General features: G+C 45.7%; 1 protein-coding gene across 11 annotated transcripts in view; it reads right to left on the bottom strand.

Moving 5' to 3' along the window:
• Positions 1–17,941, bottom strand: part of SMOC1 (SPARC related modular calcium binding 1) — a 798,909-nt gene that overhangs the window by 231,440 nt on the left and 549,528 nt on the right. For all 11 annotated transcript variants that reach the window (XM_086937178.1, XM_086937176.1, XM_086937174.1 and 8 more), the window contains one exon: positions 1,704–1,786. In XM_086937178.1, coding sequence (XP_086793304.1) covers positions 1,704–1,786 — 83 coding nt within the window. The remainder of the gene's footprint in view (positions 1–1,703; positions 1,787–17,941) is intronic.

Here is a 17,941-nt window from a genome sequence, read left to right on the forward strand (position 1 = left end):
AGGAGTTTTTCAGGCATCTGTTTGTTTCTGGCAACAGCATGTTTGATCACTTAGCTTGGCTGAGTAATTTAGGAGTTGTTCAGGCATCCCATTGTTTCTGGCAACAGCATGTCTAGAAGCTATTCACATATGGGGGTAGGGGATATTTGCACAAGAGTGGATCCTAGAGGGAAGCCTTACACCATTTTGGATGAAGGACTCTGCAGTCAGGAAGTAGTGAAAAAGTGGGTTCAGTTTAACCCCTTAAGTGCTGCGCACGTTCACCGGCCGACGGCACCACTACCTCCGTAGTGCTGCCGTCGGCCGTTGAACGTTCAAACTGCACCTGCGCAATGGAACGTCCAGCACTGGAGCTGGATGTTCCATAGCAGCTCTGAGGTTAAGTGAGAATTCTGCCAAGCCTGGTCATAGGGAATTCCCCATGCACACGATCTGACAACACCTTACCACAAACTCCTCGGAGCACTTCGGGACCTAAAAGAACATCTGAAGAAAGGAAGAATTGTGTCTCCAGTACTCTTGAAACAAGCACGAAGGATTCATGATCTGTACTTTGACCCAAGGCTTGGAACTGCTCTTCAAGGGTCACCCGGTTAGCCTTCTGTTTTCTGTTTCAGGTGATACAAAATGCAGTCCAGCTGCCCCATTATGAACTGGACACTGTGTAAGTCCTGACAGGAGATAGACCTTGATCCTAGGAGCCGGCCCTAAACTCTTGTAAGCAGGAAACAGGAGTTGCATTACCAGCATTTCCAAAAGATTGTGATTCGGAGCTGTAGAAAGATGCAGTGGCAGAAAAATGTGCCTCACCCTTGGAGGTTAAAATGAAATCTCACAGACGACTGTCAGAAACACTGATATTGTTGGAAAGAACAAGTGTGGAAAATTACTGATTCTGCACCTGACCTTCTGGCTGGTGTGAGGTAAACCTCTTTGTTGGTAATTACTTTTGTTTCATTTTTACCACAAGAGCTGCCTCTTCTGGCATTTTTCAGTAATACACATAGTCCGACAGTGACGTTTACACCTTGATTGTTCCTATGGGAATCTTTTGACATTAGTGCCATAAAAATTGATAAACCCACTCCTCTGCACCCCTTAATCTGTTTAAGAATGTTGGGTGATATTGTGTATTACATTTTTCTAAATTGGTTTGATTGTTTTAATGTATTGTGTTCTTAACATTAGTGCTTAAACCTAACACCAGTTTCCCTGAACAATGCTTACTACCGATAACATCCCAGGGGTGAAGCAGGGTTTCCTACTAAACTGTGTTTTGACCAACAAGATTGTGCTTGTTTTCACTTTCTCATTCTCTCTCTCAGTATACAGAGTAATAGGACTACAAACTTTCATCATGGAACTAACACAATACATAATGGATTATCATAATTGATCGCTAGTACAGTTGTCTTTCTTTGATCTAAGATGGTTAAAGCCGAAAGATACATTGACTTCTGTGCCCTTTTTCAAAACCAATTAGCAAATTATGTAAAAATACTGGCTAATTGCAAACTCCTCCCAGGCAACAACCACAATGCCTTTCAGCCCTGCTTTATCCACCAAGATCAATAGATAACTAATATACAGGTCCTAGAGATCTTTATTTTATAATCATTCCATCATAAATAAGGTATCAGTGTCTGCTTTTAATCTATCCATGCTGTTCATCTAACAATTCATACAAACTATATGTTTCTCACCTGGTAGCTCCCTTTCCCTAAAGGGATCATCTGTATCTGAGCTTTTCCATCTTGCATCACTTTCACAAACTGGTGTCTCATAGCTAGGGAAAAACAATAAGGAAAAAGATATGTCTTGATAAAGTATCAAGTATATTAACTAAAGCCTCCTGAAAAATCTGGCTGTGACTTATATGAGATGTTAATGTATTCTTAGAACTACATATTACACTAGAATCAGCAAAATAACAATTTCATAGGTTAAAGTAATTGGAAATGTTAAATGGCACCGCTGCATCAGAGTATACCAGGCATATTGTTGTTTGCAAAGTAATACATTTATTGCCAGAGATCACTTTCACCACTCATTTCACAAGAGAGCAGGATTTATTGAAACTGAGCTTTCACATTTCATGCCCATGCTAAACCTGGGTTTCATGAAACTGGACAGTTTTTGTTCTGACTTGTCTAAAATTTCTTTTTTGAACTTTCAGCCAATTGCAGTGGTTGGCGTATTGGATTGCAGGCTGCAATTTACAAGAAATCGCCATGGCTTGCCATGCTTGGGAGGGGGGGGAAACTACATACACTTTTGCTACCAAACAGCAAAAATCCTCCAACAGTGCCTCCACTGTTAGGAATTGCATTGTTGTATTGGAAAAATGCATCACGTTACACAAAGACACTGACCCCTTATGCTCCTAATATCCCCCTAATGGGACTTCGGCATATATCTGTTTGGGTGGAGACGGGTGTGAACACAGTGGGCATGTTTTTATGGATGGTACATTGATAAACCACGACACATTCGTGAGAGCACAGGGGTGCCGAACATATTATTTCAGCTCCACGCAAATATCACTCAATATATCCGATCTGCCTCGGCCCAAGAGGGAACAGAAGCTCCAACACACAAGTTAACTCACATTCTCCAGTATTGATATATTTTATAGATTCACATGCTATCCTTCATTCCTCCCCAATTAGGTTCACCATTGTATACCTCTATGTGAGCAAGGTCTCTGCATGACCGAAACGCGTCGGGCAATTTGGTTTGTCCCAGAGAAGTGGATGATTGGTTAAACCAATACAGCTATTGATGAATTCACTTATGTCTGCGACCCAGAGGTATGGTGGCCCTGTAGGGGAAAGGTATTCTGAAGTCGCTACTCTGATTGGCTGAGCTTTAGATGTTATAAAATGATGTTGAATGTTTAATACAATTGTTGTTTCTTTTCCTATTGAGTTCTATGCTAATGTTTCAGTATTGCTATTTTTACTGTTGCTCTGAAGACAGGTAAGATTCAAGCATGTAAATATATAAAAGAACTAAAGAACCACAGTGTACAGGTAAGTAACTTGTTTTTTTTCAACAAAAATACTTATGAGAAAGTGGATTATTAGTTGGGGTGGATAGTAGTCCACCACAAGCAATAATGTTACTATGTTCAGTTCTGTAAAGCTTTAAGTAATTTCAACCTGAGCTCATCCCTGGCAGATACGGCACAGAGAAGACAGGTTTAACTTAAGAAAAAGGTATAAAGCATTTAGAAGTACCAAAACAGTTAAAAAGTTGAAAACACAACATAGTAAGAATCTTGCTCCAATTTTGTAATAATATAGTCATAGAAGATATTTTAGTGGAAAAATGACACCAAGACAACAAAAATCCAATTAGGGGAACTAGAGATATGATATTTATTTTAAGTATTAAAAGCAAATAGCGCCAAAAAGTGCAAAGCGTCAACCTCGGGCACAATTAAGCTAGATCTGGTCAAAGTCAAATGTTAAGGCAGACTGCAATGGCTTACCAGTCAGATACAGAGACCAGGTTTGTATCAGTGGAAATTTTACTTTCTGACTTAAAAACTTCTCTCGAGAAGGGATGGTTGTTGGCGGCGGCGGGACAAGCTGTAGGCTGGATCCAGGTCAGAATTTGATGAAAGTGGGTTGCTGAAGTACGCGGGTCCCTGTGTGGTCTTTGACAAAGGTGTGAAAGCTGTGTGCGGGCGAAGTCTGGCGTCTCTGCCCAGGAAGGTCTTGATGTTGATCGGCTTCAGCTTGGTATCACTCTCGGTAATGTTCATGCGTTCAGACTTAGAAATGTTTCTGGAAGACAGATCTCTTTCAGTGGAACAAACCAGAAAATGTTGCAAATAGTCCCAACTTTTGCAGTTTGGCAGGGGTACCTTCCAACACCAGACAAATGTGGGCTTCTTGCAGCTTTTTGTGTCCCTATGGCTTAACAGAAGGTCAGCCAACTGACCCTTGGAGTCCACTTCTTTGTCCTGGGTACAAGTGGGAGCAGAACCAGCCTTAGGGTTTTCCTCACAACAGCCGGTGCAGTCCTTCTTCTGTCTTCCACAAGTCCAGAAGTGTTCTGAATAGGGTGCTGTTTGTTTCACACATTAACCTCTCGTTGTTCAACAAGAGGTTGGTGTGAGACGCTCCGGTTGCCGTCTCAAAGAAGAATGAGACCCAATTTCTGATCCATTTGGAATAAAAATGTTGTCATCTCCACAAATCAGCGAGACAGAAACTTTGCGGATTCATTACCCCAATGCCCCGGATTCTAATTCCATACCTCAATGGGGAAATTTTTATCCTGTTGCATCTTGATGCCATGAGGACGTCCATTTCCCTTTGATTCGCCCGCACGCTTTAATTTGGTGGTACACAGGTTGCTCCCTTCCTGTCCTGATGAAGACCCCAATGCAAGGTTTCATTGGCCTCCCCACCCTGTAGGGTTCGAAACGTCGACAATTTCTCCTTCTGACCTGAAGTGTGTTTATTTTCGACCTCGTTGATAATACTGAATGTATATGTTATATCTCCTTATGCTGGCTAACTAAATAATAATAAATGATAATAATAAAGGCATTTGTTAAGTGCACAGCTACCCCCAACGGGGTGTCCCGGCGTTTTGGCAGACAGGTGGCAGGGAAAGGAGTCGCGCAGAAGTTAGTTGTTCCTACTAAAGAGCCAGGTTTTCAAAGACTTGCGGAACTCCTGTTCAGACTGTATTATGCCTAAATGGTAGGGTAGGTTGTTCCAACATTGGTTGGTGCCCACCTCAAAAGATCTGCCTCCCATTCTGGCTTTTACACACCGCGGGGTAACAAGAAAGTGTTTATTGTTAGATCCTAGAGATCTGTATTGTTGATAAGGTCGGAGTCTTCTCCTTAGATAGGCAGGACCTCTCCCTTTATCTGCCCGGAATGTCAGGGCCTTGAATTCGATCCATTTGGCTATTGGCAGCCAGTGAAGTTGTCCAACATAAGGGGAGATGTGGTGTCGAAGCGGGACACCGCAGACTAAGCGGGCTGCAGCGTTTTGAATGATCTGCAGTCTACGGATCCGACCGAGCGGCAGACCCATGTATAGACCATTCGCATAATCAAGGTGAGAGGTTGTCAAAGCATGGACCACGGTTTTGCGGGTTGCATTAGGCAGATAGTGAATGAATTTCCTATTCATTTAAATTTTTGCCAAAACAGGCTGATGAGATTGTTTGGACATGTGCCGAGAGAGACACATCTTTGTCCCATCTCACACCTACGTTTTTAACCGAATCCTTAGGTGTGGGATCAATACCCAGTTCAGGAGGCCACCATACATTAGGAGGGGGAGGGTTGTTTGAAAAAACAAGACCTTGGTCTTATCCGCATTAAGTCTTAGAAAATTGCGGTTCATCCATGCGGCGATTTGCTTAAGACAATCTTTTAGCGGGTCAAAGGTGGAAACTGACACCTCACGAAAGGTGAACAGTAGCTGGGTGTCATCCGCGTAAGATGTAACGAGAATTGCATCCTAGACAGGTCATACTAAAATTGTACATATGAACTGTATACAATTTCACTTGAATATTTTCCCTTATGATCTACCCACCAGCACTTCTATTTACTCTCTCTACTCACTTTGGAACAACTGCTTCACATGACTTAATGTGTTTCATGAATTTGACTAATGTGTTTCATGAATTTGTCTCTATAAAGAATTTAAATCAACCGATGCTAAACTGGTATTATTAAGATTGGGTACATATACGTATTGCATTTTAAATTGTTCCGGTTGTGACCACAATACTTTGTACCAAATCCTACTCAGGTCCCACAGGCTATTGGGTCACCCCATTGTTGTGTATTTATAAAGGATACAGAGCAGTCACAAACGCCCATAGGGTGGTTGAAGTATGTGCCATTAGGACTACGCCACTTGGGTGTGCGCAATCACCGGAGGGTCTACAGAAGCCGAAATCGAGTTGGCGCTCAGGCCATTTATATAGATGATAAAATAGAACAGGCCAGGATTCAGCCTTGGCACAATCCTCTTAAGGAAGGATTCAGTGGTCATTTCCCCATTTCTTGGATATGCAGTGGACCAGTGTCCTTTAAAACTCAGGTTGTAAACAGAATTGTGGTGAAAGTGAATAAGGGTGACCATATGTCAGGGTGGAGAAAATTGCATATCCATTTCCTTGTATAAGCTCTGTGTGTTCCAGTATTTTAGAATGGCCTTGTTTCTATGTCTTTAATACAAGTCTCCTCACTTCTTTTCTTAACCATCGGGAGCAAAGGGTCAAACTGGGTGACTTCCTTTCCAATGCCATGCCTTTGCAATGTGGGGTACCACAGGACTCTGCTTTGAGCCCCACATTGTTCAACATCTACGTAGCCCCACTTGCTAGACTTGTAAGAACTTTTGGACTGGAAGTGCTCTCATACGCCGACGACACCCAGATTATGGTCTCCCTGTCCCACTCTGTCGAGACCACGGCCCTAAATTTCCGAAACTGTATGGAAGCTGTGGCAGGCTGGATGGCCTCGAATTTTCTTAAATTGAATGGGGAGAAAACGGAGATCTTGATCTTCGGGGGAAATAAGGAGATCTGGTCAGATGATTGGTGGCCCCAGACACTTGGATCCTGTCCCCAACCTTCCTTATCTGCCCGTAACCTGGGAGTCATTTTTGACACCTCACTTGCTTTTGATAAGCAAGTAAGTAGAACTGTTGCAACCTGCTGTGGGGTCTTAAGGATCCTAAGAAAACTTACTCTTTACCTTTCTCCTGATGCCCGGAAACAGGTGGCAGTTGCCCTACTATCCTCGCGACTGGATTACTGCAATGCTCTTTACCTTGGCATGAGCACTAAACTACTCCATCGCATGCAGGTCATCCAGAACGCGGCAGCAAGATTCGTTGTCAATGCCCCCAGACGTTCCTCCGGGACCAGGATCAGGAGAAACCTTCACTGGCTCCCGGTGTATGCCAGAATAAAATTTAAAATTCTGACCATCACCCACAAGGCTCTTCACGGTGCTGGCGCTGAGGGCATCAGGACCTTAGTGTCGACCTATATCCCAGGCAGGTCACTACGCTCCTCCGGTCAGCATCTGTTGTCTATTCCCCGAGTTGCCAAGGCGAGATGGGGTGGTAAGGCATTCTCCTCACTAGCCCCCAGACTTTGGAACGAGCTCCCCCTGGAACTCAGGGGCCAGGATTCCCTGTTGCTCTTTAGAAAGGGCCTCAAAACCCTGCTCTTTACTGAAGCCTACTCTTAGGTTTCCTCTTTCCTCCTTTTCATTTCAGTACCTGGCTTTTTTATTCCATCTTTTGCGCCTTGACGCCTTTGGGCAAAGTAGCGCTTGTATAAATCGCCTATCAATTCAATTCAATTCAGTCTTGAACATCCAAATGTTTGATTATATGGCTGTGTGGAGATTCTGCGTTGTGTACTGACCAGGATAAAGTTGCATTTCGGCTATCTTACTTAACCCCTTCGATGCTGATGACGGAGCGGTTCCGTCATCAGCATCGGTTGGGCTGTGCTGATGACGGAACCGCTCCGTCATCAGTACAGCCCTGGGGGGGAGCGCTGGCGCTCCCCCCCCCCACTCCCCCCTCCCCCCCCTGTGCAGTGATCTTTTTTTTTTTTTTGCAGGGGTGGCAGCGGAAGACTTTCGCTGCCACCCCCTGGCCCCCCCACGCTTCCTGGTGACCACAGCGCGCGCCAACGTCCTCAGGAAGCGCTGGACGCGCTGGAAGCCATTTGTTTCCAGCGCGTCCAGGATACAGGTGCGTGTTTGGTGCTCCGGTAGGGCGGTTTTCGGTGCCTTGAGGCATCGGGGGGGAGGAAACTGTGTTTCCTCTCTCCTGATGTCCCAATGCAGGGCATTCCTGGTGCACGATCGCGCACAGCGTCGCGATCATGCACCAGGAATGCCCCACTAGACACCAGGGGTTGTTATTTGGCATAAATATTTGTGCAGGAAGCGACCCCTTGGGCAAGGGTCGCTTCCTTTTGGGGCCATAATATTTGTCAGACTTTTCTGCCTCCCCCTGGGGCAGATCGGCCTTTTTTTTGGCCGATCTGCACCCAGGGGGGGCAGAAAAGCCCACTAGACACCAGGGATTGTTATTTGGGCATATTTATTTGTCGAGGAAGCGACCCCTTGGGCAAGGGTCGCTTCCTTTGGAGGCATTATAATTTTCAGACTTTTCTGCCCCCCTGGGGCAGATCGGCAGTTTTTTGGGCACCCAGGGGGGGCAGAAAAGCCCACTAGACACCAGGGATTGATTTTTATTTATAAAGGAAGCGACTCCTTGGGCAAGGGTCGCTTCCTTAGGGGGATAAAATATTTTTCAGACTTTTCTGCCCCCCCTTGGGCAGATCGGCAATTTTTTCGGCCGATCTGCACCCAGGGGGAGCAGAAAAGCCCACTAGTCACCAGGGATTTGTTTTTATTTGAAAAGGAAGCGACCCCTTGGGGAAGGGTCGCTTCCTAGTGGCCCTAATATTTTTTTAGACTTTTCTGCCCCCCCTGGGGGCAGATCGGCCGTTTTTTGGGCCGCATCTGGACCCAGGGTGGGCAGAAAAGCCCACTAGACACCAGGGATTGGGTTATATTTATAAAGGAAGCGACCCCTTGGGCAAGGGTCGCTTCCTTAGGGGGGTAACATATTTTTTCAGACTTTTCTGCCCCCCCCCCCCGGGGCAGATTGGCCGTTTTTTGGCCGATCTGCACCCAGGGGGGGGGGGGGGGCAGAAAAGCCCACTAGTCACCAGGGATTTGTTTGTATTTGAAAAGGAAGCGACCCCTTGGAGAAGGGTCGCTTCCAGGGGCATTATAAATATTGTAGACTGTTCTGCCCCCCCTCGACTTTTTTTTTTACCGTTTCTGGACCCAGGGGGGGATAGAAAAGCCCACTAGACTCCAGTTTTTTTTTTTATAGGGAGCGACCCCTTGGCCAAGGGTTTCTTCCTTGTGCCCATTTCAAAAGTATGTTCTGCCGTGTCTTTATTTGGCCTCTCTGCCCTCCGTAGGGTTACTTTCAGGGGGCCCACGTTTATAATGATTTATAATCTTCCCCCCTTGGGGACAGACACCCCATTTGTGACATAGCCTGTTGTAATGTGTGTTGTTTTTGTTTCTTCTAATGTGTATTGTTTTTTTTTCTCTTTAGAGTGTTGCAGTGTGCGGTTCCGTTACTGGTGGTTCTGTTGTTCTGCTGTTTCTGTAGTTGTATGTGTTTGGTAAGAGACCTCTTTTTTGTTCAATTGTACTGTAATTGTATTTTTTTGCAAAGTGTGTAGTAATACGAGTATGTTTGGTTTCTGTAAAACATGTTTTGCATTTGTTTTTGATGTGTCCTTCTGTAGATGTAAGTTTTTTTTCTTCTTTCTAGTGGGATATCGTTGCCTCTTTGCTGTGTCTTTGCAGAGTAGGTGCTGGTGAGTGTAGTTGTGTCTTGTAAGTGAATTGTATATATTTTCTAAATTCGTTTTTTTTTAAAAAGGCTTACATTTTTTATCTTACTTTGCGCAGTGTTGGGGTTGTTGAGTTGTTTGTGCAGACTCCTTTATTTGTAATGATAATGGCTAGCCGCCGGATTACTGCTCAGCAAGTTGTTGGATTGCTTTTTGATTCTTCCTCTGACCATGGTCCAGAGTCTGACTCTGATTCTGATCCAGAGGTGGGAGGTGAAGATTCAGGTAGTGAGTTTTCTCTACACATGGCTTCATCTGATGATGAAGACACTCTTAGTGCTGATGAAGCTACTTTTGGTGTGGATGATGGGCCTGTGGTTGCGGAGGACATTGCTGCGTCTGTGGTTGCGGAGGACATTGTTGTGCCTGTGGTTGCGGAGGACATTCCTGTGCCAATAGTGCAGCAAGAGACATCTGGGCTGCAGCCTGGGGCTGCTAGACTTCCAGTTGGTGCAGTGAGACGAGAGGCAGCTGGGCGGCAGCCTGCGGCTGCAAGACTTGACTTTGAAAGTTCTGACCTTTGGGTTGCACCAGGCATGGTGCAGCCGGCATTGTCTGAATTTACTGGTGTTCCAGGGTGTAGGGTGAACACTGTAAACATTTTGCCTATTGATTTTTTCAAGTTGTTTATGGATGATGTGTTTTTGGCAGAGATTGTAGAGCAGACTAATTTGTATGCTGAAATTTTTTTGAGGGTGAACAGTGCCAGCCTTAAGCCCCACGCTAGAGCTACCCGGTGGACTCCCACAAATTTGGAGGAGATGAAAAGGTTTTTGGGTTTAACTTTTTTGATGGGCTTGCTTAGGAAACCATCAATGGCTTCATATTGGTCTACTAGTCCCTTGATGGCAACAGCTATATTTCCGGCAGTCATGAGTCGTGATAGGTATTTGCTTCTGCTTCGGATGATGCATTTTGTTGACAATAGTCTTGCTTTGCCACGAGATCACCCTGATTGTGACCGTCTTTTCAAGATTCGGCCTGTCATTGATCATTTCGTTGATCGATTTTCTGAGACCTTTTATCCTGGGAAAGAAATTGCAGTGGATGAGTCTTTGCTGTTGTTCAAAGGCCGCTTGGTATTTCGGCAATACATTCCTAGTAAGAGGGCACGCTATGGAATCAAACTGTATATGCTGTGTGACAGTGAGACTGGATATGTCTGTAATTTCAGGGTGTACACTCGTTAGGAATCCAGGATTAACCCCCCTGGTTGTCCGTCGACTTTTGGAGTGACTGAGAAAATTGTGTGGGAACTTGGTCATGGATTTTTTAACAAAGGCCATCATTTGTATGTCGATAACTTCTACACTGGTGTGCGGTTGTTCAGGGAATTGGGCAAAGTGGACACTGTTGCTTGTGGCACAATCCGCTCAAACCGTAAAGGTTTCCCAAAAGAACTTGTTTGTCGGAAGCTTGCTCGGGGACAGTGCAGTGCATTGCGTTGTGAGGAGCTTCTAGCTGTGAAGTTTTCAGACAGGAGACATGTCTACATGTTGACTACAATACATGATGAAAGCACTGAACCGGTGACTGTTTGGGGTCAGGTTGCAGAAGTGCGCAAACCTGTGTGCATAATGCACTACAATAAGTACATGGGTGGTGTTGACAGAGTAGATCAGAGGTTGGAACCGTATGCTGCTCTTCGTAAGGCTTACATTTGGTACAAGAAGTTGGCTATCCATCTTTTCCACTTGACAACCTTTAATGCTTTTGTTGTGTTCCAGAAATCTTGTCCCCAGTCAAAGATGACTTTTGAAAAGTTTCAGGAGTCTGTAATAGGCAGCCTTGTTTTAGTGGAACAGGCAAGTGTTCCTAGAGTTGGAGTGGTGGAGGATATTGCCAGATTGAAAGATCGCCACTTTCCGGATACAATTCCTCCTACAATCTCAAAAGACTTTCCCAGTCGGAGATGTAGAGTCTGTTGGCGAAGAGGTTTGCGGAAGGAGGTTCGTATGTACTGCCCTGACTGCCCTTCAAACCCCGGGATGTGTGTACCTGCTTGTTTTAGATTGTACCACACGCAAAAGAATTTTTGGGAGTATCAATGAGTGGTAAAGTGAACTGGTTGGTCTTATTGTTCAGTTTCAAAGTTTGCATTTGTGTAGTCTTTTTAGTTTAGTTGTTGAGTTAGTAGATTTGTATCAATTTGCAATTTGTTTTTGTTTTTCTTTTATTTTAAAAAAAAACTGAAGTATGATGTTGGTTTGCGTGTAGTGTCCATTGTCTGACGGTGTGCATGGTTTGGCGCTTGGCTGCCCGTGTCTGTGGACTGGTGCTTGTCTGGCGGTGTCTGTGGACTGGTGCTTGGCTGGCGGTGTGCATGGTCTGGTGTTTTGTTGGCCTTGTGCATGCTCGTGCGCTTGCCTGGTGTTGTGTTTAGATTTGTCCTTGGCTGGTGGTGTGCGTGAAGTGGCGCTTGGCTGGTGGTGTGTGTGGAGTGGCGCTTGGCTGGTGGTGTGCGTGGAGTGATACATGGCTGTCTGTGCACTAAGTGGTGCTTGGCTGGCGGTGTGTGTGGAGTTGCGCTTGGCTGGTGGTGTGTGTGGAGTGGCGCTTGGCTGGTGGTGTTTGTGGAGTGGCGCTTGGCTGGTGGTGTGCGTGGAGTGCTACTTGGCTCTCTGTGCACGGAGTGGTGCTTGCCTGGCAGTGTTTGTGGAGTGGCGCTTGGCTTGCGGTGTGCGTGGAGTGGTGCTTGGCTGGTGGTGTGTGTGGAGTGGTACTTGGCTGTCGGTGTGCGCTGAGTGGTGTTTGGCTGGCGGTGTGCATGGTCCTGTGCTTGGATGGTGGTGCGCGTGGAGTGGCGCTTGGCTGGCGGTGTGTGTGGAGTGATACTTGGCTGTCTGCACGGAGTGGTGCTTGGCTGGCGTTGTGTGTGGAGTGCCGCTTGGCTTGCAGTGTGCGTGGAGTGTTGCTTGGCTGGTGGTGTGTGTGGAGTGGTACTTGGCTGTCGGTGTGCGCTGAGTGGTGTTTGGCTAGTGGTGTGCATGGTCTGGTGCTTGGATGGCGGTGTCGGTGGACTGGCGCTCGGCTGGCGGTGTGTGAGTAGTTACTTTCTGTTGGTCACTACACACACTGCTAGGTGAGTGACACTCCACGCAGTCCATCATTTTGTGTTGTTGCAATGTCAGAAATGTGGGCATGTGAAAGTGATGGGCCCTTGAATGGCGCTGTCTGCTGGTGTGAGTGTTGAAATGTGATGGGTTCGCGGCTGGCGGTGTGAATGTTTTGTATGTGTCACACGTACGAAAGGTGTATGAATGGCCTGTAAAGAGGTTGGTGCCTTGACATGGCTTTACAGCTCACGAGCTGTGAGTCAGTGGTTCAGTTTATCATACTTTCAATTATACGCAGTGTATTTCATTTTTGTGAAATTACTTGCGAATACAATTGTATGTACTGAATCATCACTCACCCTCGTGCCAAATCCAACCAGAATGTGTGTGTGCTTGCGGATTAGATGGCTGTGCAGTAATGTTTGTCTTTTATCTCTTTCTGAAGTAGGGTGTACCTTGTCCCTTATTGTGATTGTTGTAATGTGTTGCTGTTCTTTCCGGATGGTGTCAATGGTCTGGTTTGTATCAGGTATGAAAGGTGCGTGAATGGCCTGTAAAACAGTTGGTGCCTTGTCGTGGCTTTACAGCTCACGAGTTGCGAGTCACTGGTTCGGTTTTTATGCATTTATTTATTGACAGAGCATTTCATTTTTTGAAATATCTTGTTAATAAAATTTTATGTACTGAACCATCACTCGCCCTCGTGCCAAATCCAACCTGTATGTGTGTGTCTTTGAGGAATAGTTAGCCGTGCCTTGAATGTTTGACTTTTGAGTAACTCTGTTACGGTGTACATTATAGCTATAAATAACTTACTAAATTTAGTTATTATTGTTAAACCATGGAAGTATATGGTCATGTCTTTCTGGTGAATTCTATTGTTGATTTTTATCCAGAATCTCCTGCAAACTTGAAATTGTCTGTCACAATTTCCTTGAATCACACGCTCTCAAATTGAAATCCTAATTCTCCACCGTACGATTTGGACCGTTTCCTGTTGCAGCCACTATGCCTACCCAGGCAAGTGAGGTACCATTTTTATCGGGAGACCTGGGGGTATGCTGGGTGGGAGGAAATTTGTGTGAGCCCAGTGACGCCACGCTTTCCCACACAAAAAAAGTGTGAAAAAACTGTTTTTTCCAGCAAAAATTGATGTTTGCAAGGGATTCTGGGTAAAGGAACGTTGGAGGATCCACGCAAGCCATACCTCCTTGGAAGCCCCCGGGTGTCTATTTTTCAGAAATGTGTGGGTTTGGTAGGTTTCCCTAGATGGCCGTCTAGCACGGGGCCCAAAACCCAGGTAACCCCTCTTGCAAAAGCTGGTTGTATTGAATGTCAATACCACCAGCTTTTGCAAGAGGGGTTACCTGGGTTTTTGGCCCCGTGCTAGACGGCCATCTAAGAAAACCTACCAAACCCACACATTTCTGAAAAGTAGACACCCAGGGGCTTCCAAGGAGGTATGGCTTGCGTGGATCCTCCAACGTTCCTTTACCCAGAATCCCTTGCAAACATCAATTTTTGCTGAAAAAAACAGTTTTTTCACACTTTTTTTGTGTGGGAAAGCATGGCGTCACTGGGCTCACACAAATTTCCTCCCACCCAGCGTTCCCCCAGGTCTCCCGATAAAAATGGTACCTCACTTGCGTGGGTAGGCATAGTGGCTGCAACAGGAAAAGGTCCAAACCGTACGGTGGAGAAATTACAATAACCAATAGCAACATTACCTTCTTTTTGGGGGGGGCTGAGTTTTTGGACCGGGGCTCGGCGGGCATCTTTGGAAACTACCAAACCCAAACAGTTCTGAAAACTAGACACCCGGGGGAGTCCAGGGAGGTATGGCATGCGTGGGTCCCCCAATGTTTTCCTACCCAGAAATCCCTGCAAACCATAAATTTAGGTTAAAAAAACAGTTTTCCATACATTTTTGCGTGGGATCTCCATGTCGGCACAAATGTCCTACCACCCACCGTTCCCCTTGTTCTCCCGAGTAAAATGATACCTCACTTGTGTGGGTGGGCCCAAGGCCTGTGACTAAGGCAGGGGGGCTTAACTTGTAAAACTTAAATACTACTTTTTCAAAATTCATTTTCGGACTATTCTGCTTTGGGCCACCCACACAAGTGAGGTATGAGGTATCCTTTTACTCGGGAGAACAAGGTGAATGCTGGGTGGTAGGGCATTTTTGCCGGCACCGAGATCCCACGCAAAAAAGTTTGGAAAAGTGATATTTTTACCTAATTTTAAGGTTTGCGAAGAATTCTGGGTAGGAAAACATTGGGGGACCTATGCATGCCATACCTCCCTGGACTCCCCCGGGTGTCTAGTTTTCAGAACTGTTTCGGTTTGGTACTTTCCAAAGAATACCACCGAGCCCCGGGCCAAAAACTCAGGTGCCCCCCCCAAAATCAAGGTTGTTTTGCAATTGGGTGTTGTAAATTCACCACTGTACGATTTGAACCGTTTCCTGTTGCAGCCACTATGCCTACCCACGCAAGTGAGGTACCATTTTTATCGGGAGACCTGGGGGAACGCTGGGTGGGTGGAAATTTGTTGATCCACGCAGATTCCAGAACTTTCCACCACAGAAATGTGAGAAAAATGTGTTTTTTTGTGTAAAATCTTTAGCTTTGCAAGGGATTCTGGGTTACAAAACCTGGGGGTAGGCAGATGAGTCACCCCATCCTGAATTCCCCTGGGTGTCTAGTTTTCAAAAATGTATAGGTTTGCTAGGTTTCCCTAGGTGGTGGCAGAGCTAGGGCGCAAAAACAAAAGGTAGTCTTTTTGTCCAAAAAGTGCAAGATTTCACTGGGAAATTGAGGTGCGACCATGTTGCGTTTTGCGCTGTTTCATGTCGCAGCCACTATGCCTACCCACGCAAGTGAGGTACCATTTTTTTTGGGAGACCTGGGGGAACGTTGGGTGGGTGGAAATTTGTTGATCCGCGCAGATTCCAGAACTTTCCACCACAGAAATGTCAGGAAAATGTGTTTTTTTTTGTCAAAATGTTAGCTTTGCAAGGGATTCTGGGTAACAAAACCTGGGGGTAGGCAGACGAGTCACCCCATCCTAAATTGCCCTGAGTGTGTAGTTTTCAAAAATGTATAGGTTTGCTAGGTTTCCCTAGGTGCTGGCAGAGCTAGGGCGCAAAAACAAAAGGTAGTCTTTTTGTCCAAAAAGTGCAAGATTTCACTGGGAAATTGAGGTGCGACCATGTTGCGTTTTGCGCTGTTTCATGTTGCAGCCACTATGCCTACCCACGCAAGTGAGGTACCATTTTTTTCGGGATACCTGGGGGAACGCTGGGTGGGTGGAAATTTGTTGATCCACGCAGATTCCAGAACTTTCCACCACAGAAATGTCATGAAAATGTGTTTTTTTTTCAAAATCTTAGTTTTGCAAGGGATTCTGGGTAACAAAACCTTGGGGTAGGCAGACGAGTCACCCCATCCTGAATTCCCCTGGGTGTCTAGTTTTCAAAAATGTATAGGTTTGCTAGGTTTCCCTAGGTGCTGGCAGAGCTAGGGCGCAAAAACAAAAGGTAGTCTTTTTGTCCAAAAAGTGCAAGATTTCACTGGGAAATTGAGGTGCGACCATGTTGCGTTTTGCGCTGTTTCATGTCGCAGCCACTATGCCTACCCACGCAAGTGAGGTACCGTTTTTTTCGGGAGACCTGGGGGAACGTTGGGTGCGTGGAAATTTGTTGATCCACGCAGATTCCAAAACTTTCCACCACAGAAATGTCAGGAAAATGTGTTTTTTTTGTCAAAATCTTAGATTTGCAAGGGATTCTGGGTAACAAAACCTGGGGGTAGGCAGGCGAGTCACCCCATCCTGAATTCCCCTGGGTGTCTACTTTTCAACAATGTATAGGTTTACTAGGTTTCCCTAGGTGCTGGCAGAGCTAGGGCGCAAAAACAAAAGATAGTCTTTTTGTCCAAAAAGTGCAAGATTTCACTGCGAAATTGAGGTGCGACCATGCTGCGTTTTGCGCTGTTTCATGTTGCAGCCACTATGCCTACCCACGCAAGTGAGGTACCATTGTTTTCGGGAGACCTGGGGGAACGCTGGGTGGGTGGAAATTTGTTGATCCACGCAGATTCCAGAACTTTCCACCACAGAAATGTGAGAAAAATTTTTTTTTTTTGTAAAATCTTTAGCTTTGCAAGGGATTCTGCGTTACAAAACCTGGGGGTAGGCAGATGAGTCACCCCATCCTGAATTCCCCTGGGTGTCTAGTTTTAAAAAATGTATAGGTTTGCTAGGTTTCCCTAGGTGCTGGCAGAGCTAGGGCGCAAAAACAAAAGGTAGTCTTTTTGTCCAAAAAGTGCAAGATTTCACTGGGAAATTGAGGTGCGACCATGTTGCGTTTTGCACTCTTTCATGTCGCAGCCACTATGCCTACCCACGCAAGTGAGGTACCATTTTTTTTGGGAGACCTGGGGGAACGTTGGGTGGGTGGAAATTTGTTGATCCGCGCAGATTCCAGAACTTTCCACCACAGAAATGTCAGGAAAATGTTTTTTTTTTGTCAAAATCTTAGCTTTGCAAGGGATTCTGGGTAACAAAACCTGGGGGTAGGCAGACGAGTCACCCCATCCTAAATTGCCCTGAGTGTGTAGTTTTCAAAAATGTATAGGTTTGCTAGGTTTCCCTAGGTGCTGGCAGAGCTAGGGCGCAAAAACAAAAGGTAGTCTTTTTGTCCAAAAAGTGCAAGATTTCACTGGGAAATTGAGGTGCGACCATGTTGCGTTTTGCGCTGTTTCATGTTGCAGCCACTATGCCTACCCACGCAAGTGAGGTACCATTTTTTTCGGGATACCTGGGGGAACGCTGGGTGGGTGGAAATTTGTTGATCCACGCAGATTCCAGAACTTTCCACCACAGAAATGTCATGAAAATGTGGTTTTTTTTCAAAATCTTAGTTTTGCAAGGGATTCTGGGTAACAAAACCTTGGGGTAGGCAGACGAGTCACCCCATCCTGAATTCCCCTGGGTGTCTAGTTTTCAAAAATGTATAGGTTTGCTAGGTTTCCCTAGGTGCTGGCAGAGCTAGGGCGCAAAAACAAAAGGTAGTCTTTTTGTCCAAAAAGTGCAAGATTTCACTGGGAAATTGAGGTGCGACCATGTTGCGTTTTGCGCTGTTTCATGTCGCAGCCACTATGCCTACCCACGCAAGTGAGGTACCGTTTTTTTCGGGAGACCTGGGGGAACGTTGGGTGCGTGGAAATTTGTTGATCCACGCAGATTCCAGAACTTTCCACCACAGAAATGTCAGGAAAATGTGTTTTTTTTGTCAAAATCTTAGATTTGCAAGGGATTCTGGGTAACAAAACCTGGGGGTAGGCAGGCGAGTCACCCCATCCTGAATTCCCCTGGGTGTCTACTTTTCAACAATGTATAGGTTTACTAGGTTTCCCTAGGTGCTGGCAGAG

The sequence above is a fragment of the Lissotriton vulgaris genome, chromosome 9, assembly GCF_964263255.1.
Source record: "Lissotriton vulgaris chromosome 9, aLisVul1.2, whole genome shotgun sequence".
NCBI lineage: Eukaryota > Metazoa > Chordata > Amphibia > Caudata > Salamandridae > Lissotriton > Lissotriton vulgaris.